Raw genomic sequence first — 24,327 nt, forward strand, 5'->3', positions numbered from 1 at the left:
TGCAATTTTGATGAAAATATTAAATTTATTATTTATTGATTATTCTTTACACTTCATACGCATCTTTTTACCTTAAGTTTGATTTGTTTTATTACTATTTTCCTTTCATAGTTTGTTCTGTTTACTAGTGTTTTTAGTTCATTTTGTGTTCTTTTGTTTTGTTTTACTTATCTTCTTTTTTATTTTTATTTTACAATAAATTTGTAACTTTAAACGACCTACAAATTATTTATAACTGTTTGTTTCATTTTTTCTCCCCCCGATTCTTCCACAGAGTGGTCGTGGTCGCAAGGCACTGAATCTCGGCGCAACACCCAAGAACGTGCCCCAAAACTCGGCCGTCTCACCCGCACCGGCCTCCCTTCCGCATCCATCGCCGAACACTACCACCGGTGCACCGTCGACGCCCAATGTGCAGGTGTCGGGAAACCAGTCCCAACAGCAGCAGCAACAGCAACTGGTGACCGTATCCGGTGCACAGACCGGAACCGCCGCACCACCGACCGCCGCTAATACCGCCGCCCCGGGTGTCCATAATAGTGCGCTGCTAGGCAGTGGCCCAAGCCAGCACCAGCACCAGCAGCAGCAACATCAGCAGCAAGCGCAGCTGCAACATCATCTAGCCCGCCATCCCCCTATACCAGGTGCTCCACCGCCCGGCGGAGGAGGAGGAGGTCCTGGGAACCTCCAGCAGCAGCAGCAGCAGCAGCAACAGCAGCATCAGTCCATCATCATAAAGTCGGAACCGAGCGTCGAAGTCATGAAGGATCAGCCGCAACAGCCGATGGTAAGTGAGCCAATAAGCCCGTAAATATACCTAACCGAAAAGGGAAGCGACAGGGACGATTGCCCAAAATTGCTCACCGTTTGCAATAAATCGGTCTCAATCGGTTCGCGTAAAGTGGAAATCATCCCGCGTATCCGATTGTGTGTACATTCAATTAAAAACTTGATTATAAACCGAAGTTAAGCTAATCGGTGCCGGCAGGAAATAGCTTCCTGTGTGCTTCCTTCCCTCCCTCTCTCTCTTTCTCTATGTCTCATGCGGAAAAACGTTGAGCGAGCGAGTTTTTTTGTTTGGATTGGGAGGAAAAGTTTTCGTTTTCATTAAACTTTCGCTAACGAGAGACAGAAAAGTGTAGTTTGTAGCTAGAGGGGCCGAGAGATATGTCGTGCGACGACCCAGGAGAGGTGTTGCTTTTGCTCTTGTTATAGCCATATCAACCTGCAGCCAGGCACCATTCCGAAATGCCATTGTAAGTTTGGGGTGGAGGTGGTTTTTTGGGAAGTAAAATTTCAAAACCAAATAATCAGCCATTCTCCTTCAGCTGCGGAATGGCAAACCTTGAAACTGGTGCATAGTGGAAATTAGCCAAAAAACTTCCACCTGTTTCCTTGTTTTTTGCTTTCTTTTTATTCGCTTTGAATCATTTGGATACGTATGAAAATATTTTGTTTAAAAACTGTTGTCTTTTCATTTAGTAGCATGTTTGTTATTTCGAAAATGAAGATGTATTTTTTTGATAAACATTTAAATTTTCAACTTCAACCTCATTTTTTTTTGGGTTTTGGGATGGAGGAAAATGTTTATCCTACATCGCCTGATAGAAGTTTAATAATTTATGATATTGGTTTAAGCCAAAGTGTGCTCTCCTCTTAGTACATGGGAGGAAAAAAAAAGTTAATCCATCTTTGCTACCTGTGCCTGCATCCGATTATACATCAGGCCTATGTCGAAAGTTGGTTTACTTCTTATGACATTTATTATTACCTTCAACCTAGGTTCCACTTCCCGCAAACCTGGGTGAGGGAAAATTTTTGGGAAGAAAAAGCACACAATTCCACTAGTGACGTTTCCACTAGTATTACTTTTTCATCAGTCTAAAAAGGCATTTTCTGCAACAACGAACCGTTCTTGTTGGTGATGTGGTTGCGCTTGTCTATGGGGAGTGAGTGAACCGGCTGAGGATGGGGTGGCATGTAGGGTGTGTGTGTGGAAGGTAATTTTGGCTTTTCTCGTTGATGAATTTTTGTACCTTTTTGCCCCCTGTTTTCCATCCACGAGATCCCCCCGCTTTCAAGGAGTAATCGTAGGGACAGGGAGTCGATCGTCGGATAACGTTCTCCTATCCGGCCTAGGACTCCCGAAATGAGTTTTTCTCCGGATGCCCCAATGCGAGGCGTAAAGAAAAGTGGACTTTTCTTTTTTTTTGTTCGAGCGACAACGATGATGATGAACTTGCATTTGTTTATTCATCAAAATCGAAAGGGCTGGGCTGTGAGCGAAACGTGCTTTTTGGTGCTTTGGTGTGCGTTCATCATATTTCCCGTTCTTGTTGTTTTGTGATGAGAATGGTGTGGGTGAGTAGAGTGTAATGGAAACGGGAAACAAAGGGGAAGGGAAAGGCAAGTAATAATAATCTCGTTTTCATTTCACCATCGTGTGTACACGGAGTTTTTCTCGGGAGTTTATTCCCCTCCCATACAAGGGGACAGAGGAAGCAACTCATTTCAGTGGAGCCTGTTTTTAATAAATATTAAGCCCGGAAAATGAAGGTTACGTACAGCGTGTGTGTGTGCGTGTATGTGTGAAGAACGGTTTCCGTTTCTTTTTCTTTTTTTTTTTGGTCGGTGCTGCAGATGGTGCTCTACGGGAAATTGTGATTGGAGGAGATATTGCACTCCGGGAAAAATGTCGAGCCTTTTGCGAAACACTCGGCAAGGATGTGGGTGACTACTGTGTGGTGCTCGGTCGGAAGGGAAAGTGAAAAAGTTGTTTTATTAATTTTTTTTTGCTTCTCTATTTTTCCTTCCTTTCCCCCATCATACTCCTTCACATTCCTCCACTTCTCACCCGGGTCGATGATTTCGCTTCCAGTAGAGAAAAAAAACCTCCCCCGTTATTGGCGTATGTTTCGTTGCCGTGAAAAATTGGCCACTCTTCCACTTTCCACTCTTTACGCCATGAAGATGAAGCTTTCCATTCTAGATATGCGATTGGTGGATGCGAGCTAGTGGATTGCTTACACAGAGCAAAATTATATCCAAATATTTCATTTTCATCACGACGCGAGCTCAACCACCTCTTTTTGCTTCCGGATTTAGTTCCATTTTTAAGTGTGTGTGTGTGCACACATTGAGAAAAAAAACACACAGGGAAAATCCAATTGCGCCTTTGCTGATGTTTCGTATCGTTGCGAGAAGATTGGTTTACTTCCAGCGTACGGAGGAAAACGGAAATGCTGACTGCGATCGTTGTCAGTGAAGGATCAGATAAATTTCCTTTTTTTCACCACCACCCCCTTTTTTCACTCGTCTGTTGGTTTAAGCATATTAATTTAGCTACTCTTCCTGTGTTTGCACGTTTTGTAAATAAAAATATTTTCGTGTTTGAGTTCAATTTTTTGAAAACCACCAGGAGCCTCCATTGAAGATGGGAATTCCATTCTGCACATGGAAGAAAACATTAAATCGTTGCAATTCTGTTACTGAAACTTTATTCTACTCTTTAAAACAAATAAATTCGCTTCAATGCACGTGTGTGTGTGTGGCGTAATGCATTTCTTAGCACTTATTCTGCACATCGTCTCCTTCACTACAACAATTTACTTCTCCCTCGGGATCGGTTTGCACAACCAAAGATAGTTGGTTTTGACGTAACCCATAAGAATTTCCACCCTCTCTCTCTCTCTCTCTTCCTCCATTCCCTCTCTGTGAGATGGTAATGGTTTAAGTTCGGCTTATGCACGTGGTACCCCGGTACACCGGTGAGGGTTCGTAAGGGACAGCAAAAGGATACGTAAGACACCATCATATCACCGAGCGGCACAAAAGAGACAGAGAGAGAGAGAGAGAGAGAGAGAGAGAAAGAGAGTAGTAGAGAATACTATTTCCTGAGAAATGCTCACCGGTTCGAACGGGCCGGGTTGGAAAACCCGAGCAAAAGGACACACTTGTGGTGGTAGTTTTGGTGTGAAAAGTGCAAAAAGTATTGTGCTGAAGGGTGGTGGGTTGGTGGGTGGTGTAGGAGAAAAGTAGGGAAATAATAATGAATTATGTACACATACACATGCCCCCCCCCACACACACACACGCGCACACGCATCGATACATACATATATGTATATGTACGTGGACGCTTACACATTGGAATGGAAAGAAACGAAGGGCGAAAATAATGGTCGCCGCCCGGGTTTTTAGGGGGTGTGGGTTGGTGGGGACAGAGAAGGGTAGATTGTTTAGTAGAGGGTGGAAGAGAAAACATTACGCTAGGGGTGCTCGGTGGCACGGTGGACAGGCGGGTGTAGCTGGTGGGAGAATTGTGGGAAGGAGATTTTCCGTCTAGTAATGAAAAGCTTATGTGTACATAGCGAACGATTTTCCTATCCTTGCCGCTCGACGTTTCGTAAGAAGAAGGGCCACAGCTAACAAGAGGGAAAATGGAAAAGGGGACAGAAGAGAAGAGGGCGATGGGTAAATAAGATGACGATAGTGAGAAACGTTTGCCTTCGGACGTGAGCGGCCTGTCAGGGTGGGTTTTGATATTCGCATGCCGGTGTGGGTTTTGGGTGGAAAACGGGAGGGTTTGCCGAGTGACTAAAAGGAACGAAAACGATGACGTTGGTGCAGCGGGGAAGGGTGCGAGTGAGCAAGCAATATAGAAGGAAAATTAATAGTGCGCTCGACTTGTTTTTTTTTGTTTGCTCCCTTCCGTCCCACTTTTTCCACCAAATTCGCACCATTCGGACGCGTGCTATGTGTGGTTTTTGTCGTAAAAATGGACGGGAAAGGAACTAAGTGGGAAGGGATGGGGTGACACACCATCGTCGTTTGTCGCCATCTTGCCCCGGCTTGTGAGTGTGAGCGCCTGTGTTTCCCTTGTGCACCCCCTGGCACGGTTGTACATATACACCTTGGGTTTGGGGTTTGGGTGGAAACAGCCCTCGTCCTCCTTTGCTCCCTTACATTGCTTTGCACACACTTATGTATGTGTGCATGGTTTTCCTCGTGGTGCACTTTGTGTTTATAACGGTGTGTGTTTGTGTGAGATCGTTTGCACACGAATGGGAACATTAAGGGCTCCAAGGAGGGAGAGGTTACGTTTACGATGGAAGAAAAATAAAACGGAAAACGTGTTGTGTGTTTTCCTTTTTTTAAGAAGCAAAGACACAAGGATGTGTATGTGTGCCTAAACACACAGACACACACACACACAAGCGACCCTTCCTCGATACTTCCCAAAAACTCAGGCAGGCGCAATCAACGAAGGAAAAGCTCTCGTACGCCTTCAACTATTTTCCTCACCCCTTGGTCGACAAGCTTTTGGGGTGGAAAAATGATAATGAAGCAGGGTGGTAGTACGAGAAATGGGAGAAAGCTGAAGCAGCTGGAACGATTTTTCCACACGAATCCAACAAAAAAAAAGGAAGGTCAAAGGAAAAGTTTGGCAGAAGAAGCCGAGGAACGAGAAAAGGGAAATAATGTCTCGATCGAAATTGCGCAATTGACGTGCGCTGTAGAAGAAACGTCATACACACACACACACACGCGCAGTTTGAAGGACGAATGTGAGCAGAGGGAGTCACAGGCAGCAATAAAAGACGAATGACCGAACACATTGACAGAAACCGCCATAGGTCACACATAAACGTCCCCCCGTTCTTGGAGACGAAGAATTTTCATGATCATCTCCGTTCTCGTGTTTGTCTGTGTGTGTGTGTGTGTTTGTGTGTATGTACCACGATGGTCAAAAGTCGCTGACCCTCGCGCGAGAGTCATTCGAGCCGGATGTTGGCATGCTGAAATGTTTGCACAGCATAAAACCATTCCTTCGGCATGTTCCTTCTTCCTATGTTTGTGGTGTAATGTGACCTAGACGGCATGATGTAAAACACAATGCAGGGGAGAGAGAGAGAGAGAGAGAGAAAAAAGAGAGAAGAAAAAGCATTTGTTCTGTTGTGTGTGCCTTCCATCAAAAGCCGCACATTGCTCATTATGATTTATGATTCTATTGCTAACATAATAAGCAATTTATATAAAATATTCCCAACCAGCGTTAGTAGCAGCAAGGAAATAACAAACCAAAAAAACAAAAGACGAGGACCTTGACAAGTCAGATTTTCTTTCCATCCTTTTGGATGGGGAAATTGCGGGGGAAGGTCTTTCCCTTCCCCATATTAGTGAATGAAAAAAGAAGATCGATTTCCGTCATTTTTCCTTCTTATTTTCTTCCAAACAAAACTAAATTTAAATTTCATTTTTAAATTAGAATTTTATATTCACTTTAGATAATTTCTTGTCAACGCTCGCATCAAGAACTCAAACCACGTGGATCTTTCTAAAATATTAAAAAAAGACCAAAAGGACGAAAAAGACCAAATTCGCTCATTCATCAACAAAACACTTTTTTGTATGCGCAAGAAAAATCAGAAGAGCAAAAATTTTCCATTAGTCATATCCCATTCTCTTTTGCTCACTCTCCGATTGTACCTACTTTCAATTGCGAAAAGCTTTTTTACACTATAGTTTTATATTTTGTTATTATGTTCACATTATGCTTTCCACGAATCACTATTTCTTCCCTTTACACCACACCAAAGCGATGATTCATTTGTTTTGTTTCGGTGTAAAAGGGGCTGATTGTGTTTTTACGTTCTTGCGTTGGTTGTTGTTTGTTTGTTTGTTTGTTTTGTTTATTTGCCGGTGCGGAGATGAATGTTGTGATACATATTTTTATCTCGTTTGTTATGCTTTACGGACGGGGGTTTGTTGTGTTGTTTGACCTTCCCGCTTTGCGTAGTTATTGCCACTCATTGCTCATTGAGTGTGTTATTTTTATAATGGGTGTTTGAGTGAACACAACGTGATCGCCGAAATGGCACAAATAGAACCTTCTCATACGGGTTATTGAAAAATGATTCTTTTATCTTAAGAAAGCAAAATTTATATTCTTTTGTTTTTCTTTTTTTTTGTTGAGCAATAAAATAAATCCCGAAAAATTCCGTATGCAAATTATCCACCTTCCTTCATCCCTTCTTACCCATTTATCCATTCCAAAAAACAAAAAGCAAGTAAAGTGCAATTTATTGCTTTCGGAGCCCACTTTTTCAATGGCATTGTATTGCATAAGAAAAAGGCACACATCTTGGCGATAAGATTAAGAGTCTTTTTTCTTTCTTCGCCGTCAACCCGGGCCAACAAACTGTTTCTAAGACGTGTACAGTTTTTCCTTCCGCTTTTTGTTGTACATACATAAAACCCCCCAGACCGTCATAGGTGGAAAAGAAGTAAAAGAAAATGCATTGTTTTGTGTTTGTGCTGTTAAAATAAGGGACGCCGGATGAAAAGATAGGGAAAAACCTCAGGAAACAATAGTTTTAAAAGTGTGTTTCTTGGCCTTTTTTATACATATATATACATGTTACCTTCTGGTCGTCCTATAAATTACCTTCCCTGCTGTGATAGGAGATGTGACAAAGGGTGAGAAGGGGGTGGCGGGAGGAGATACGAGAAGGGGTTGAAAAATAATGCGTCCCCGTCACAGCATGTGTAGTATGCATGTGTGTGTGGTCGTGTTGTGCACCGTTTGCAACATGCAACCCCCCTTGCTCCCCCAAACCCCCCCGCACACCCTAAAACACTTTATCGATGCACTTTGAAAGAAGGTGGAAAACACAGGGTGGCGCACAAGTGGGGGAGGGTGGTACAACTTTTCGGAGGAAGTTCGCGACCACACCGGTGGGGTCTTCGTCCCCCCAGCCCACCTTCCCCTTCCCCTTGTACTGCAAAAAGACACCGAAAAACGCCGGCACCGGGAGGAAAACTCAATTGTAATAAATTAAACAAAGTCACTGGAACGTAATTTATGCTCCCATTGTCTGGCGCAAAACCCTTCCTTTCATCAGCCTTCTTCCTTGTTTCCGCGCCGGTGTGGTTCTTCCACCACATTGATTCGTGTGTACCCGGGCGGGGGTCGCTTAGGAAGGGACACCGAACAAACAAAACGCACTCTCACACACACACACATGGTCGATGCAACACTGCCTGCGTCGCGTATTATTCGACGCCATCGCGATCGTTCCGTTGTTCCGTTTGCAACTTTTGTACAATTTTCCGACCATTTTTGGGGGTTTGGGGTGGTGGCGGTTTGGATTCGTTCCGTGAGTTTTATCGACCGAAAAGTTTGCCACGAGTTCCGATTCGCCCTTCTGCATCGGTATCATTTCTTGTGCAAATCTCTTCAACATTTTAAAAAAGGATAAGATAATCCCTATAAATCAAACTTCCTAATTCGTAAGCAGCGTTGTGCCATTTACACCTGACACGCGAACGTGTTCTCCTGCTTTGCAAATATGTTTTCAAAAGCAACATATGAAAGATCGTAAAATTGCAACAATTTAAATTAAAACAAACACCTACCCGCGAACGAAACAAGCGTCGCATTTTGTGTGACATTTTCAGCCTGTCTCGCACCTGACCTTCTCCGGATTCATGTACGATCATCGTATGATCGTGGCTCGGTGTGGGTCGGTGGAAAAAAAGTTCTCCCCGGGTTGTGTCTTAAACAGGGCAAATGTGTGTGTCTTCCTTCTTAACGAGCACGAGAGTGTCAAGCAGGGTAATATGCCGACCACAGCTCGAGACGTCCACAACGTCGACCTGGTGGGCCGCTTGTTGTCATGTGCTGAGTGCGTGTGAGAGAGAGAGAGAGGAACAGAGTGTGTGTAATTTATGAAATCAATTAAAATTTTATTGCACCCGTTTTATGTCCCCGGCAATGATGGTAGAGGACAACTTACGACCAAATGGTTGTGTGCCATCGTCATCGGTTTGGCTTTCACTCGCGCACAACTACGGCCGGTTTGCTTCTTATCGTCCTACTAACACGCACGCTCTCACGCACTTCCATCCAACCTGTTCGTTTTGGGTTTTGTCAACCCGAAAGGTGGCTTTTTTTGTCGTGGTTGTTTTGGTCTGTTGGTGTTTTGGTGTTTTATTTCGATAGTTTGGAACCAATTAGCGAAATATGGAGAGCACTACTTCTACCACTACTCCGGCTTAACGTGTGCGATATGGCGCAACTTGCCCGATGGCATTTCTTCTCGTTTGTTTTTGGTTTTTTTGGAGGTTAAAGTCATTTCCTGCGGTCGTTCGAATGCAATTGTGGCGCCGGTGGGAAGGAGGTAGGAGGTTGAAACATTAATTCCAATTAATAAACGATATTTCTCTGCACGGCAGTTGTGAAAGTACTAAAACACGTGTATAAAGTGGGCAATAATCGTAAAATTATTCCCAAAAACCGGCCTGAAAATTATGTGAAAGGAAAATCGATCGGCATCATCGATCCCACCCGGTACTCCGGTAATGGACACAACTGAAAAAAAGTAATGTTTTGTTATTTTTTTGGAAAGGAAAAAGTGCATGAAATTATGAAAATCAGTATCAAATTCATGATAGCAGTATAATTAAACACACCGACAAGGGGTGAAACGACACGTGTACGCCGCGCACTAGGAGTGCAAGACCGGGGACACTTGCATGCCAGAAGAAAGATACTAATCTTTGGATACACGGCCACCGCCGCCGAGAGAAATCCGGTCGGTCGACCCCTGCATATAAAGGCAGCACAGAAGAAAAAAACGTCCCCGGAGATAACGCTCGATGGCGCTCGAAGAGGGGACTGAACATTGTGTGTCGTTAAGTACGGCGCAGCAAAGGGAGAATGAGTCGATCTACATTAGCAAACAACGGCCAGGGCCGCAACGAATAGTGCCCGGCATTAGTGTGTGCTTCTTAAAGCCATTATAACCTTCCGCCGTTCCCCGTTCTCTTCAGGAAATGGTGCGGGAACCGGGCGGGAACGGTGAAATGTATGCAAATTTTCTAATAAATTATTTCAAGCAGCAATAAATAGATGCAAAGTGGCGATTCTTTCCCGTTTTGACTGACGGGGGGTTTCTTGTAGAATGGTTGTGTATGTGTGTGTGTGTGTGTGTGTGTGTCTGTAGTAGCACACAACACACACACACTTTGTATGGGCGCGTGCGTGCACATGTGTGTGTATGGGTGGAAGAAGAAGCGATGCAAATGCGATACGATAAGAAGCTCGGGTGGAAGTGCAGCTCGTTTGCATAGAAATAGCCGAATTAAAATTCCCTTTCACCGAAATAGAATAGAGAAAAAGGAGGCGTACAACGTTTAGGGCGGGGAAATTTGGGGGTTTTTAAGGAAATTAGGGGAGACTAAGCGAGGATATAAAGGAACTCCATGATAGTAAATTTTGGCTTCGCATTTTAGCTGTTTTGAAGCACATTAAAGTCACTATTAATGGTGTTCTTTTCAGCACGAAACGCTTTTCCTATAGTATGGCTAAATATTTCTTCTGATTTTTCGCATTCTTTGCAGGCCCCAATGGCGTTCTATCCCACCTGGCAAGCTGACCCGTCCCAGGGTTGGCAAAATCAGTTCATCCAACAGATTCCACAGAACACGCCTGCTATCACACCACTGAACTCGCTCGAGTTTCAGCCACAGGTAAGTACGCAGCTGCCTTCGTAAACTGTTCGCGCCGAAGCTCATCCATCCCATCCCTTTTTTCCATTTCTAGGGATACGCCGCATACCAACCGAACGGTTACGTCCAGACTGCTGGCATCGGGTTCGATCCGAACTATGGCCGTACGTACGCTGCACCACCAGCAGTACAGCGCTACGACTTCCAGGCCAATCAGATCGCACCGATCAATCAGGTGTCACTGCAGAGCGTCAGCTTCGCGCCCACAGTCACGTACGCCGGCCAGGTATCGACCGGTCCGGCAACGATCGTGTCCGGCCACGCCGGTAACAATCCGCACGACCAGTTCAATCTGCAGCTCGGTAGCAGCAAACAGCAGCAGCAGCAATCCTCGGCCACGGCTTCGGCAACGTCGGGAAACGACATGCCTGGATATCCACGGGTGAACAGCGTACCGCCGCGCTCACTCAATTGTAATGGGTATTCAGGCCAGCAAGATTACGGCGGTCTGCAGACGTCGACGACGACAACCACCACCACGGCAGCGAGCGCGAACGGCAACTCGAACAGTACGTCCTCCGCTAGCGCGTCATCGTCTCCGTCTGCATCCACGGTTGCGACCGCTGCGAATGCCGGCAACGGCGGCAGTAGCAGCAGTAACAGCACCACCACCAGCAACAACAGCAACAACAACAACAACAACGGTAGCACGGGCTCCTCGTCCTCCATGCACCCACCGCAGGGAGTTCCACAGTCTCCCAATCGTCAGCCACCGCGTCCGAATTCGAACCAGCAGCTGTACGCCCAACAGTCCCCGAACCCGTACAACGGTGGCAGCTCGGGTGGTGGCAGCTTGCAGCAGTCGCCAAGTCACAACGGCAACAACACACCGGTCGGATACGGTAGCGGCAGTGGACAGAGCGGTATGCACACACCCTCGCCAATGCAGCAGGGCACTCCAACCGACAATCAGCATCAGCAATCGCCCAGCCATATGCAAAGTGACTGGGGATGGAACCAGCAGCAGCAGCAATCGCAACAGTCCGGTGCGGATCTCTTCAACCAGTCCGATCGAGTGAACTTAAACTCTCGGCTCAAGACGATGATCATGAACAAGGGCGACCAGAAGGATGCGCTCCTGTCGTCCGGTGGTCAATCTCACCTGGGATCACATCTAGGGCTGCAGCAGCAGCAGCAGCAAACCGGCGCACAGCAATCGACCGGTCATTTTTTATCGTATAGCCACCATCTCCGAGACAGCCTAACGCCGACACATCTGGGTGGCCCCGGTCCGGGTACGCCCGGACAGCAGCAGCAGTCGGCGTCGGGGGCCGCTAGTGGTGGCCCCGGCATGATGGCCGGTGGCACCGGCAGCGGCAACAGTAGCAGCAGTACAGCGAACGAAGGTACTACTATCGGAGATGGTGGCGGCAGTGGACTGATCAACAGTATCGGCAGTATTGTTGATCCGAGTTGGAAGCACCCGCAGGTAGGCGGTGCAGGAAGCAATAGTAGTGGCAGTGGCGCAAACAACGGTAGTAGCAGTCACGGCAGTACGTCATCGGTGGCGGTGGGCATGAAATCGCCCACGCTCACTGATCACCACCATCATCATCATCATCAGCTACAGCAGCACGATCATCTGCTAGCGGGTGATCTACATCACGGTACGAAGCATTCGGTTTTTGAGCAGAAGCAGCAATTAATCGACAAGAATAATACTGACCCTGGTGGCGGAGGAGGAGGCGGTGGCATCGGTTCACCGACCGGTGGCGAGCTGAAGGGAAAGATGGGCAAGTCAGGTGGATCTTCCTCGTCGTCATCGTCCGGTTCACCATCGGCCGGATCACCTTCCTCCAAGGCGAAAGGAAAGGGAGGCGACAAACATGGCAAATCGAAACACGCTGGACATGGCCATCATGGCCAGCAGCAGCAACATCCCGGGCAGCAGCAGCAGCAGCATCATCTCGATCACCTTGGACAGGGGATCGTGGATACGAAATCTTCCAGCTATTCGAGCAGCAGCTCCAGCTTCATGATGCATCACGATCAGCAGCTGCTGCAACAGCAACAGAACTACACGAACATGAACCAAACATATCCCGGCAGCGGTGGCTCAACAACGCCGAACGGAAGTCAAACTTCCGGCTCGCTGCTCGGTTACTCGCCGGCCGGTGCATCCTCCATGATGGTGGACAGCAAGCTGGTGGACGATAAGAGTCCGCTGAACCGTTTCCGACACGATTCCCTGTCGAGCGGGTTTAATCCGCATCTGCAGGCAGGCGGAACTGGCACAACCGGAGCTTTCCATCATCCGGGCGGTTCGGCCAGTCAGACGAGTGGGTCGGGTTACAATCTGATGAGCGTCAAGAAGGAACCCGGTCTGCTGGACGATGGACAGTCCTCGTTGCCGAAGTTCGATGGAGGGTATGAGAAGAACTATCAGAACTTTATCCGGTACGGTGACTATTGCGATAATACGCAGTCAGCCGTCTCACAGGCAACGGTACAGACAGGCGGCACATCGGTGAAGGGAGCGTCCTCAGATTACAACAGTTACTACTCCCCGTACGGAAGCTACTCGAGCTATTCGACCCAGAACTACCCGAACTATCACAACCAGCAAACGGTCGGCGGTGGCTTCGGTAGCGGATCGGCCAGTAACAGTAACAGCAACAGCAGTCTTCCACCAGCGCAAACACCCGAAGGTAATGCGTTGCTATCGCTGCCGGCCATTTCGACACCGGTCGCCCATCAGACCAACTTCGAGCAGCAGATCCCCGCACATACGTACCCCATACCGAAGAACAACAGTTTGCTCCCAGCTTCCGATCCGGTATCGATCAAGCTGGAGGCGGACGATTCGGCGTACGGCAGTATGGGCAATAACTCGACGAATCTTGGATCGGATCCGGGCAGTGATCCGGGCGTTGGTAATCAATCGTCCGGAGCGGGTGGCGCATTGGCAGAGATAGACGTTGCGTCCGGGAATCAATCCGTATCAGCTCCATCGTCCGGTACGACACCAACCGGTGGAACCACAGCAACCACCAACACTACCACCTCCACCAGCACCTCTACCGGTACCAAATCAAAATCGAAAAAGGGAGAAAAGAAAGACAAATCGAAAGATAATCACGGTGAGGGAACGGACGGAAAGGCGGAAGGTGCCTCGACCGGCGGTGGCAAAAGTAAAAGCAAGAAAGAGTCGAAAAACGTCAAGAAGGAACCGGTTGATCCGGCCCAGAAGGCGGACGACGATAAGCTGGAGAAATCGCACAAACCGGAAGCACCCGATTGTGATTGTTTCAGTTCCGGCACGGATAAAGCACCGTCCGAACCGGGCAGCTATTATACGCATCTTGGTAAGTAGGAGAACTTTCTACAACAAATTTCTCAAAAGGGCGAAACAACGGAGTGTCTTACCCTATGCTTCCTGCTGTCCTTTTTAGGCTGTGCGGCAACGCTTGAAGATCTGCGACGAGAAACGGAACTCCGCGTGGGACTAACTGGCAAACAGCTCCGAATCGAGAAGGTAGTCTACACCGGCAAGGAGGGCAAATCGAGCCAGGGCTGTCCGATCGCGAAATGGGTCATCCGGCGTGTCGATCCAGAGGAGAAGCTCCTGTTTGTGGTGAAGCGCCGACAAGGGCATCGGTGAGTTTATGGTCGGGTCGTGATACTTTACCCCCTTCACATACACATGCACACCCTTTCGCCTTTCGCATCGAACAGCAGCGGGCAGAAGAAGCTTGCGGCCTGTTCGAGTGTACAATAAGAAACATGTCTAACCGCCATTTCCGTGTTGTTGCGCTTTGCTTTTCATCCTTTCTGCAGGTGTAAGGCATCGTTCATTGTGATCTGCATTGTGGTGTGGGATGGAATACCGAACCACGAAGCGGACAGTGTCTACCGGATGCTGGCGGTGAAGCTGAACAAGTTTGGTCTCCCGACGGTACGTCGCTGCGCTACCAACGAAAATCGTACATGCGCCTGTCAAGGTACGAACGGTGAGCATAGGGAAGCTTCGTGCCGGCAACAGATCTTATAAGTGATTCGTTTTGCCGTTTGTTGTTTGCAGGACTCGATCCCGAACTGTGCGGCGTATCGTACAGCTTCGGTTGCAGCTGGTCGATGTACTACAACGGTTGCAAGTACGCCCGATCGAAGACGGTACGCAAGTTCCGGCTGTCGGTGAAGAACGAGGAGGCCGAGATTGAGGAGCGCATGAACGTGCTGGCGACCATGCTGAGTCCGCTGTACGTGACTGTTGCACCCCAGGCTTTCCAGAACCAGGTGCAGTACGAACGGGAGGCACCCGACTGTCGGTTGGGACTGAAACCGGGCAAACCTTTCTCAGGTACTGTTGCGCGAAAAAATGCGCGATCAGAAATGAAGAACTTGCCTATTTAATTGCACCTTTTCTTTCTCCCCTTGCCCACCAGGTGTGACGTGCTGTTTGGACTTTTGTGCCCATACGCATCGTGATCTGCACAACATGCAGGACGGCTGTACGGTGCAGGTGACCCTACTGAAGCCATTACCACCGGGCGTTAAGCCGGACGATGAGCAACTACACGTGCTGCCACTCTACACGATGGACACGACGGACGAGTTTGACAGTGAGGAGGGCCAGAAGAAGAAGCACGAAACCGGCGCCGTGCAGGTGCTGGAGAAGTGAGTGTAAAGCATTGGTTTCTTTTTCTTATTCCCCCTTTTTGATCGCACTTCGTGATAGCGTCCAGTCGGACGATCGGTCCTTTTCCGCTTGTCGCTAAACTTTGTCCCCATCTACTCCATTTAGATTCCAAACGGAAGTTCGCGTCCGCTCGACTCCGCTGCAACCGTGTCGGAGACATGGCAAGAAGCGTGGTAATGGAAAGGATGAAAAGCTCGGCAAGGATGGTTCGGATGGTGCGGCACCGGACACACCGCCACCGCCACCGCCTCCAACGAAGAAGGAAAGCAAATCGAAGAGCAAAAAGTCATCGGCAGCATCGACCGCATCGAACAGCGGTGGCTCGACCGCCAACAGTGTCGCTTCACCGGGTGCCGGTGGTAGTGGTTCGGCGGGTGCCGGTGGTTCTTCGGGCTCTGGATCTCCGCGTGCCCATACGCCCGGCAGTCAGAAATCAACGGGCAGTGGGAAAGGTTCGAACAATACCACACTCGATCCGGTCACCGGTGTACTGACGGAGAAGCATAGTTCCCCGCTTCACGGACAGGGTGGTGCGATCGGTGGTGGCGTCGCGGGAGCATTGGTAGCTGCTGGTAATGGAGGTTCGGGAAGCAGTGCATTCACTGCGCCGAACACGATCAACTCGCCGAACTCGGTGGCGAACAACAACACGAACAGTACGCTTATCGATATGGCGTCGATGATCGACAACTTCACGGACGCTCAGCTGCAGTCGAATCAGATCTCGAGCACGGTGCTTGATTCGCCGTACAGCTACGATTACAACACCGGTCAGTACATCGACAACCGGCAGTATTACAACAATTGGCCCACGGATTACTACGGCAATCGGGGCGATCCGAGCAAGCTGGCAGGGTTGGGCCGTAACGAGGAGATCCCCGATACGACCACGCGTCCCGGCAGCAACAGCAGCAACTCGGCATTCAGTCCGAGCATTCCGGATCCCACGAAAACGCCCACACCGATCCACATGGATGATTACGGCAGTACGAAGCTGAACCAGGGCCAGGTGCACCATCACCACCATCAGCTGCAGCAACAGCAGCAGCAACAGCAGCAGCAGCAGCAGCACCAACAGCAGCACCAACAGCACCAGCAGCAACACCAGCAGCAGGCTCAGCAGCAAACGCAGAACACGTACCACACGCTGCAGCAGCCCGAGCAGGGTTTCGTGAAACCGAAGCCACCGGACTACAATCCGGCCGCCGGGTACGGTTACCATCATCCGAACACTCCGATGGGCTACGGCTACCACCATCACCACCATCCACCGTACCATCACACGCCGTACGATCCGTACCAGAACTACAACTATGGCTATCCGCCGCAAAGCTACCACCACCATCACCACACGACATATCACAACATGTATCCGGCGGCGGCGGCCGCAGCAGCCGCAGCCCAAACGCAACTTCCCGGTACGGGACCGGCACCACCACCGCCACCCACCGCGGTCATACCCGCACCGCCGCCACCCTCCAACTGGAACCTGTACCCACCGCATCTCGGTTCCGCAACGACCACCGCTCAGTTGCACGTAGCGGCCGCCGCGGCCGGTGCACTCGGCAAGCAGTCCGACCTGGGCGCGGTGGGCGGCGGACCGGGCGGACTGATGTCGCAATCGGTGGTCGCCCCGCAAGCGCCGGCTCCACCACCGCCGGCCCCACTACCACCCAAAGAAACGCTCGGCGAGGTAACGGAAACGAACGAGAACCTGGACTGCTTCGAGGATCCGCAGATGGGCGGTGTGGCGATAGCGCTACCGCACGGTAGTGTCATCATCGAGTGCGCCAAGCTCGAGATGCATTCGACGACGGCCGTGAAGAAGCCGAACCGATTGAACCCGACGCGCATGACGCTGATCTTCTACCAGCACCGGAACCTAAACCGGCCGAAGCACGGTATCGCCGAATGGGCGGAAAAGATGCGGCTGAAGAAGCTGGGCATACCGACGAACGATCCGCTAGACGATAAGGATATGCTGCTGGAGGACGACATCAAGGCGGAACCGCTCGACGAGCTGCACCATATGCGCCATATGGGTGATGTACGTATTGGTCGATGAATCTCAAAAAACCGGATGAAAGTGATTCTGATTCAGTTAACTCTCATTCGAATTACTTTGCGGAAGATGCATTCACCGAAACGAGACCGTACAGAAGGAACAAGGATGGTAATGTGAGATTTCTTTTTGCTTTTGCAGGAACATGACATGATGGACGTAGAGTATCCGGGTGTCTAGTGGTGAGAGAAGGATCTGCCATCGAGGCCAACGACACTGGATGAGCAGATCGGAACACAAGACGTTACACCACAGCCACAGTCGGCGACTGTGAGCAAACCGTCGATGACGGTGGCATCTGGACAGCAGCAGCAATCGACGAGGCAATCGACTCCGGGACACACCGCTAGCGGTCACCGGGGAACAGCTGCCTCTTCGCTACAGTTGCTACAGAACCACCAACAATCGACGATGTCACATCATCTGTCCCACCATTACTCCCATCATCATCATCAGCAGCAGCAGCAGCATCAGTCGCATCATCATCATCATGCGTCGTCCTCCTATCATCCGCTGGCAGGCAGCAGTCATTCACCGGTATCGTTGCTATCTCAGCGATATCATCACCATCATCATCAGCAGCATCACCATCATTATGCCGCCCATCACCGGAGTCCCTTTTCCCAGTGGTTACAGCAACCGGACAGGGGAGGTGGTGATCCACACGGGCAGTACTATTACTATTACTACTACTGAAGAACAAACAGGCGGAAAGAAGAAAGGAAGGAAGAAAGTAGGAAGTGTTTGCCATTTGTCTTGCCAAAAACGCTATGAAAAGAAAAAAGCAAAAACCTGATCGACGATCTAGCCTATTTGTGTGGGTGTAACAAGTCAACCAAATATGGTACAAAACCGGAATCGGAAGTAACGGAAAGGGAGGGAAGCCACCGGGAATTATTTTTCTTGATTTTTTGCTGCTTTTGTAAAAAGAAACTAAATTTTCTTTCAATTTTTTCCCATTTGAAGAAAACTGGAGAGAGAGAAGAGAGAGAGTGAGATGTGAGAAAGAGAAGAAGAGGAGGGAAAAAGCTGATTACGATGTGAAACTATTACTGTTACAGTACCGACTATGAATTTAGCTACTACCACAACATATTTGCGCCGCGCTTTTGGAGGTTATTGTATAGAGATAAGGAAAGCATTTTCTTTTTTTTTATATCTAATTTGTGTGAGGGAAAAGCTGGTTTGATTTCATGTCATTTTAGGGCGGTTGCAAAACTGTTGATAAGTTACGATTAGCCCAAGTGTTTCTTTTTTTCTTCGTTCCTCCCCCATTTAGCTCGCTTCGTTATGTTTAAGACACCACCACCACCACCAGGTCCCCATTATTAGCCATACTAAGTGCGCAGTTTTAGTAGCGATTAGTAGCCATTTCTTAAGGTAGATTTTATGTCGTACACTCTCTCATACTCAAGAGGCCACCAACCACCACCACAACCACCACGTACAGAAACAGAAAAGTATGGTGGTTGTTGCTTATATGCGATATAAGCGTACGCATGCGAAGGATGTTTCTTCTATCCTTTATTTTTTTCATTCTACTATGTCATATAGCCATTTTGTTCCGGGGGGGGAAAGGATGGAGGGACGTGTATTGTGAAGTACTTTTAGTAGTAGTAAGTAAGCTGTTAGCATCGCTTCCGATTCACAATTGTTTATATCCCGTCTACTCTCTCTCCCGCTAAGAAGCAAGCTAAGAAGGAAAAAAAGACATTTTTCATTTAAAAGAAAAACGAAAATCAACGGAAACACACCTTAAAATGCCCACGTCTAGCAGTTAAGTATTTATTTCGTTTAGAGCGAATGTGAATCTATTCAGTAGCCTCACCGGGCATGGTATCCCCAACTACCCTTTCTTTTAATGTTTGTATCTATCTCATCTATTCCTGTTTTCCTGTTCGTTTCTTTTTGTTTGTCTTTCTATGTCCTTGTACGGTACAACGCAAGCAAAAACATTTCAACTAATGTATTTAATTTAAATTAATTTATATCTAAAGCACCAACAAACGAACGGATGAATCATCTCACTTTAATTTGTCACCCACCCATCTCCGACACACACACACACAGACACTTTTTGGGGGATGACGGGGGCTAATGGAAAGGAGGCCGACGAGACGAGGCCTCTTGTGTGTGTGTGTGTTTGTAAATCGATTAAAATGCCATATTGAAGTATAGGAGGAAAAACAATGGTGTAGAAAGTGTGTGTCTGTGTGTGTATGTGTGTGTGTGCGTGAGTAAACTTTAAACCCACCCCTGCCCCCCCGAATTATTGTGGGTGAGATTATGTTGTTTAAGTGTAGCTGTGTATCTAAGGTTTTCCTCTATTTTTTTCGTCTTTCCAACTATATTTCCCTTCCTGAATCGTTTGTTCTGGATAAAAGTTCGTACAGTTTGGTTCTTTTCTTCTAATTGATAAGTTTGCAATTGTGCGCGATGTACGCGATAAAGACAGGCAAACAGTTTGTATTAGTCCGTGTGTTACACGCGAAAAACACGCAAAAGTGGGTGGGAAAAAATGCAAAGCGCATAGAAATATGAAACTATTTGCCATACAAAACGTGGAAAATCGAACAAACAAAAGAGTTGAACAGTTGGCATGTCTAGAAGAACCATATCGAAAACAAAAGGGAGAAGGAAGTAAATACTCACAGGAGAACACGAAACAAAAACGGAAAAGAAACAAACAAGCCTTTCGCTCGTATAAAATGCATAACACAGAAAGTAATACCGTGTGGAGTGAGTGCAAAGGAGAAGCAAAAGAAGAAGGTTAGTACCTTTTGGTTTATTTTGTAAAGTACTGTGAGAGCATTTTTTACGTTTTAAGCTAATCAACTAAAGACATTTAAAAGAAAACGGAAGGAAAGTGGGAAAAATCAACATGGCAAAGACATTAAGTGTGGTGGCATGAAGTTCCAAATTGATGATAATATAAATGAAAGATACATTACAAACACACACACATAAAACAAACACACACACATACATGAACAAAAAGCAAAACAACACAAAACTATAAATAAACATAAGTTGCATTTTTTTATCTCAAAATAATATTTTCTCCTTTTTTTCATTTGTTTCCTTTTAAAGAAAGCGATGATCACTCCCCTTGTTGAGGTAAGCGTTTTCTAATGGAGTTTTTAGTTCATTTATAAGTTTTGTAAATATTAAGCTTGTAACTTTGTTTGATCTACTTCATTTCTATTACAACATTCAATCATTCAATGACAGAAGACAATGAAATTGATGACAATTCTTTAAACTCACACTCTCACACACACATAAAAAACTCTCACACACACACACAGAAAAGGACACACACACAGAAGGATGAAAGAAGCAAAAGGTAAAGAAAAATAGAAATATACAGTAGAAAAGAATGTGAAAGAAGACGAAAACACACACACAGCAATGATGCCATACAGTAAATGAATTCAAGTAAAAGCGATGCGAAACCAACACAACATAAAAGGACAGGTTGGGTTGAGTTAGCAGCAGCATTTTAGAGCAAACATTATGATGATATACAACCAATATACAAAGCCATACATGTATTTTCCCTATTGTGGAGGAAATCGATGGTTTTATTGTGACAACCGGAATCGTCCTTCTCCTATCCCATTTCCTTACAAAAGCAGCATGCGAAGAGGAAGAGAACTCACTTGAAAAATACGTACAAGGACCCCAATTAGGGGGCTCTGATATATGAGAGAGGATTGTGAGAAAAAGAGAGGCTTCTTCATAGTAAATGCGTCTGTGTATGATTTCATGCTAAAAAATAAGGAAGAAAGGAGTGTATTTCCGTTGCCAAACTGGACGCACTGTTCTGAGAAGCGGGAAAAAGGTAGGAAAGTAAGTCCTAGAATGACATTATTTTATAGTTACACACCTACAAGACAAGCAATCGATAAGCTATCGCAAACCATTTAGTAAAAGAGCAATGGAAAGTAAAAGCTAAAAAAATGGTATTTGCTAAGCACATTACAGCAAACAAAAAAAAACACAAAAGAAGATTAACATTGTTTCAAAATGATCTCATATCGTAAAGCAAAAACAAAACGGGAAGGTGATAAAAGAGAAGAAAAAAAACATAATGAAAAGAAGAGCAAAAACGATGAGGAAGAGACAAGAACGAAAGGAAGGAAAGGGAAGAGAATATTTTTCTTTTTGTAGAAATTTTGCGCTGTTATTTATAAGCAACAAGAAAAGAAGACGAAGCAAAAAAATAATAAGAGGGCTCGATTAGTGGAGAAGCAGTTGTATAAAACAAAAGATGATTAAAAACAAAACGCAAAGAATTGTAGAAAATAGTAAGAAAAATTCAATCTCGGTAAAACATGAAAATGAAACACATAACTAAAAGTGGGAAAAAAACAAAACGGATAAAAAGAAACACAAACATGAGACATAAAAAAGCCTTTGGATGAAACAAAATTGTAAATTTGTGCGCGCGCGTGTTTTTTCATAGTCTTTCGGTTTGGCTCCATTTTCGGCTAGTGAGTTTTAAAGAAAAGGAAGCATAAGAGAAAAAAAAACACGAAAGGAAAGTGGAGGAAACAAGTATCAAGCAACAAGTGGAAATAGGGAGGGAAAACACTTTAAAAGAAATGATGTATTGATGTAACAACAAGAGGGCGAAAAAGCAACAACAAAAAAAATCATACCCAAAACACACATACACAACAATGACATGAAAAAATGAAACTATACAAAATATAAATATAAATAATGCTACGCTTTTCAATCATTTGTAGGAAGGAATACACAAAACAAAACTAAGCAAATAAGTAAAAGTGCAAGTAATGTACAAGAATCATACCAGCATGATTTCTTGATGGCAGAATTAAAAAAGAAAGGAAAAAAAACAAACCTGCTCGCATGTTTGCACTTATCAAATGTGCGTAATAAAACACGATAGACGAAAAATCAAATCATTAACGATTAACGGAAACAGGAAGAAGGATCACAAAACACACATACGTACGTACGTGCATGCTTGAGAAGAGTGTGTATGAAGGCCATACTAAAGCTGTAAGAATTAGTAAGAGAAAGAGAAAGGAATCCGTCATTCTACGAAGATAGTGGAGATTTGCAACTAAAAGACATGTTAAGAGAAGAAGGCAAAACAAAATTATAAAACAAGAAAGCGAGGAGGTAATCAAGAAAGAATGGAACAGAAAGTAGAAGGCAAGAGAAACACTGAAGGTGAATATAAGTATTTATTATTATATTATTACAATTACATATTGTGAACGAGGAAGGAAAAGCGGAAGAAAATGCAGAAGACAAGCAAACTAAGACGTAATTAAGAAGCAACCAAGAAGAAGCAGTTAGAAATCCTACTACTTGATCGAAATCATCACTCCTTGCTAATCCTTTACTATATTTAAGTGCGACAAAACATGATAATGAAAGAGATAATGAAAGAGCAAAAGGAGCGCGTGCGCGTGTATGGTAATAGTAGAGTGGTGGTAGTGATGATAATACGCACATGATGCGCAATACATACGCGCAGTACACTCATACACACAAATACACAAACACACGTGACGCGGTGGAAAACGGAAGGACGGAAGGAAGATTGATTGGCCTGAGCATTAGGTGCATTAGGTAAGCGATAAGCGTGGGAAATGAATGGGAAAATCATTCAATCCTCATGCAAAACATCCAACCAACACATACAAACAGACATACATACATACAACTACAGAGAGAGAGACATTCAAACTCACCGGTAAAGGAGGGAAATGCACATGGTATGAATGAAACACGTGGCCGATGTATGTGTGTAGGGAAAGTCCACAGCGTGTAAGGTTGGTGTGTGGAAGCACACGAGAGCAGACGGGCGCGCATTATTGATTATGATTATTATTGCAAATTATTATATATTCTTATTATATTTAGTGATGACAAAAACAAGAAAAACGGAAAATAAAACAGAATGGAAAAAGCAAAACAAAACTAATGTAAAGAAACTGCAGATGTGTTGTTTTTCTTTTGTATATTTATATAAGGAATGAAACGCAAATAATACTTTATATTGAGAAAAGGATAAAAAATAACAAAAAAAAATTTCTACTCGAAAATTTCATAAGGCTTACCCCTTGCCATTTTTTTTAGGGAAATTTAGCAACAATTTTTAACTCGATAAATTCTATTGCGAATTCGTGCAATAAGTTGCTCTTCACTTAAATAATGCTTTAAACTGAGAAAAGGATAAAAAATAACAAAAAAATTTCAAAAAATATTTTCAGCTCGAAAATTTCATAAGGCTTACCCCTTACGATTTTTTTGGGGAAATTTAGCAAAAATTTAAACTCGATAAATTTTAATGCCAATTCGTGCAATAAGTTTCTTTTCACTCTAATAATGCTTTAAAATAAAGAAAGAATAAAAAATAACAAAAAAAATTCAAAAAAAATTTCAACTCGAAAATTTCATAAGGGGTACCCCTTGCCATTTTTTTGAAAAATTTTGCAAAAAAAATTAAATTGATTTAATTTAATGCCAATCGGATGAAATAAGTTCCTTTTCACTCAAATAATGTTTTAAATAAAAAAAAGAATAAAAAATTTAAGCAAATTGAAAAAATTCTAACAATTTGAAAATTTCATAAGGCTCATTTTTGCACCAAGTTTTGCCTATAACTTGGTCGGTATCCAACGGATCGCCAATCTTTAACTTGTGGTCGATAGATGACATCAATGGCTACATTTTCTTCTTGGACGGCCATGCCCTCAGATGTCTGTGTCAGAAGTTATTCGAGGATGCAAGTTCCATACCCTGTTTGAGAAAATGTTAAATTTTCCTCATTTTTTTCCTCATTTATAAGTTGATGTATTTTACTGCAAATTTGTTACAATAAGTTTCTTTTCACTCTAATAATGCTTTAAAATAAAGAAAGAATAAAAAATAACAAAAAATTTCAAAAAAATTTTCAACTCGAAAATTTCATAAGGCTTACCCCTTATGATTTTTTGGGAAATTTTGCAAAAAAATTTAAATTGATTTATTTTAATGCCAATCGATTGAAATAAGTTCCTTTTCACTCAAA

The 24,327-nt window shown here is 45.3% G+C and overlaps 1 protein-coding gene across 7 annotated transcripts in view; it reads left to right on the forward strand.

Annotated features, from left to right (window-relative positions):
- Nucleotides 1-23,248, forward strand: part of LOC125770622 (DNA N6-methyl adenine demethylase) — a 161,339-nt gene extending 138,091 nt beyond the window's left edge. For 5 of the 7 annotated variants that reach the window (XM_049440461.1, XM_049440463.1, XM_049440464.1 and 2 more), the window contains 9 exons: nucleotides 275-787; nucleotides 10,405-10,533; nucleotides 10,607-13,877; nucleotides 13,965-14,169; nucleotides 14,350-14,522; nucleotides 14,594-14,872; nucleotides 14,958-15,189; nucleotides 15,317-17,258; nucleotides 17,415-23,248. In XM_049440461.1, coding sequence (XP_049296418.1) covers nucleotides 275-787; nucleotides 10,405-10,533; nucleotides 10,607-13,877; nucleotides 13,965-14,169; nucleotides 14,350-14,522; nucleotides 14,594-14,872; nucleotides 14,958-15,189; nucleotides 15,317-17,258; nucleotides 17,415-17,453 — 6,783 coding nt within the window. In that variant the 3' untranslated portion in view covers nucleotides 17,454-23,248. The remainder of the gene's footprint in view (nucleotides 1-274; nucleotides 788-10,404; nucleotides 10,534-10,606; nucleotides 13,878-13,964; nucleotides 14,170-14,349; nucleotides 14,523-14,593; nucleotides 14,873-14,957; nucleotides 15,190-15,316; nucleotides 17,259-17,414) is intronic. The other 2 variants (XM_049440462.1, XM_049440467.1) reach the window with 1 other exon arrangement.
- Nucleotides 23,249-24,327: the final 1,079 nt, after the last annotated feature.

Source organism: Anopheles funestus, chromosome 3RL (assembly GCF_943734845.2).
Source record: "Anopheles funestus chromosome 3RL, idAnoFuneDA-416_04, whole genome shotgun sequence".
NCBI classification, from domain to species: Eukaryota; Metazoa; Arthropoda; class Insecta; order Diptera; family Culicidae; genus Anopheles; species Anopheles funestus.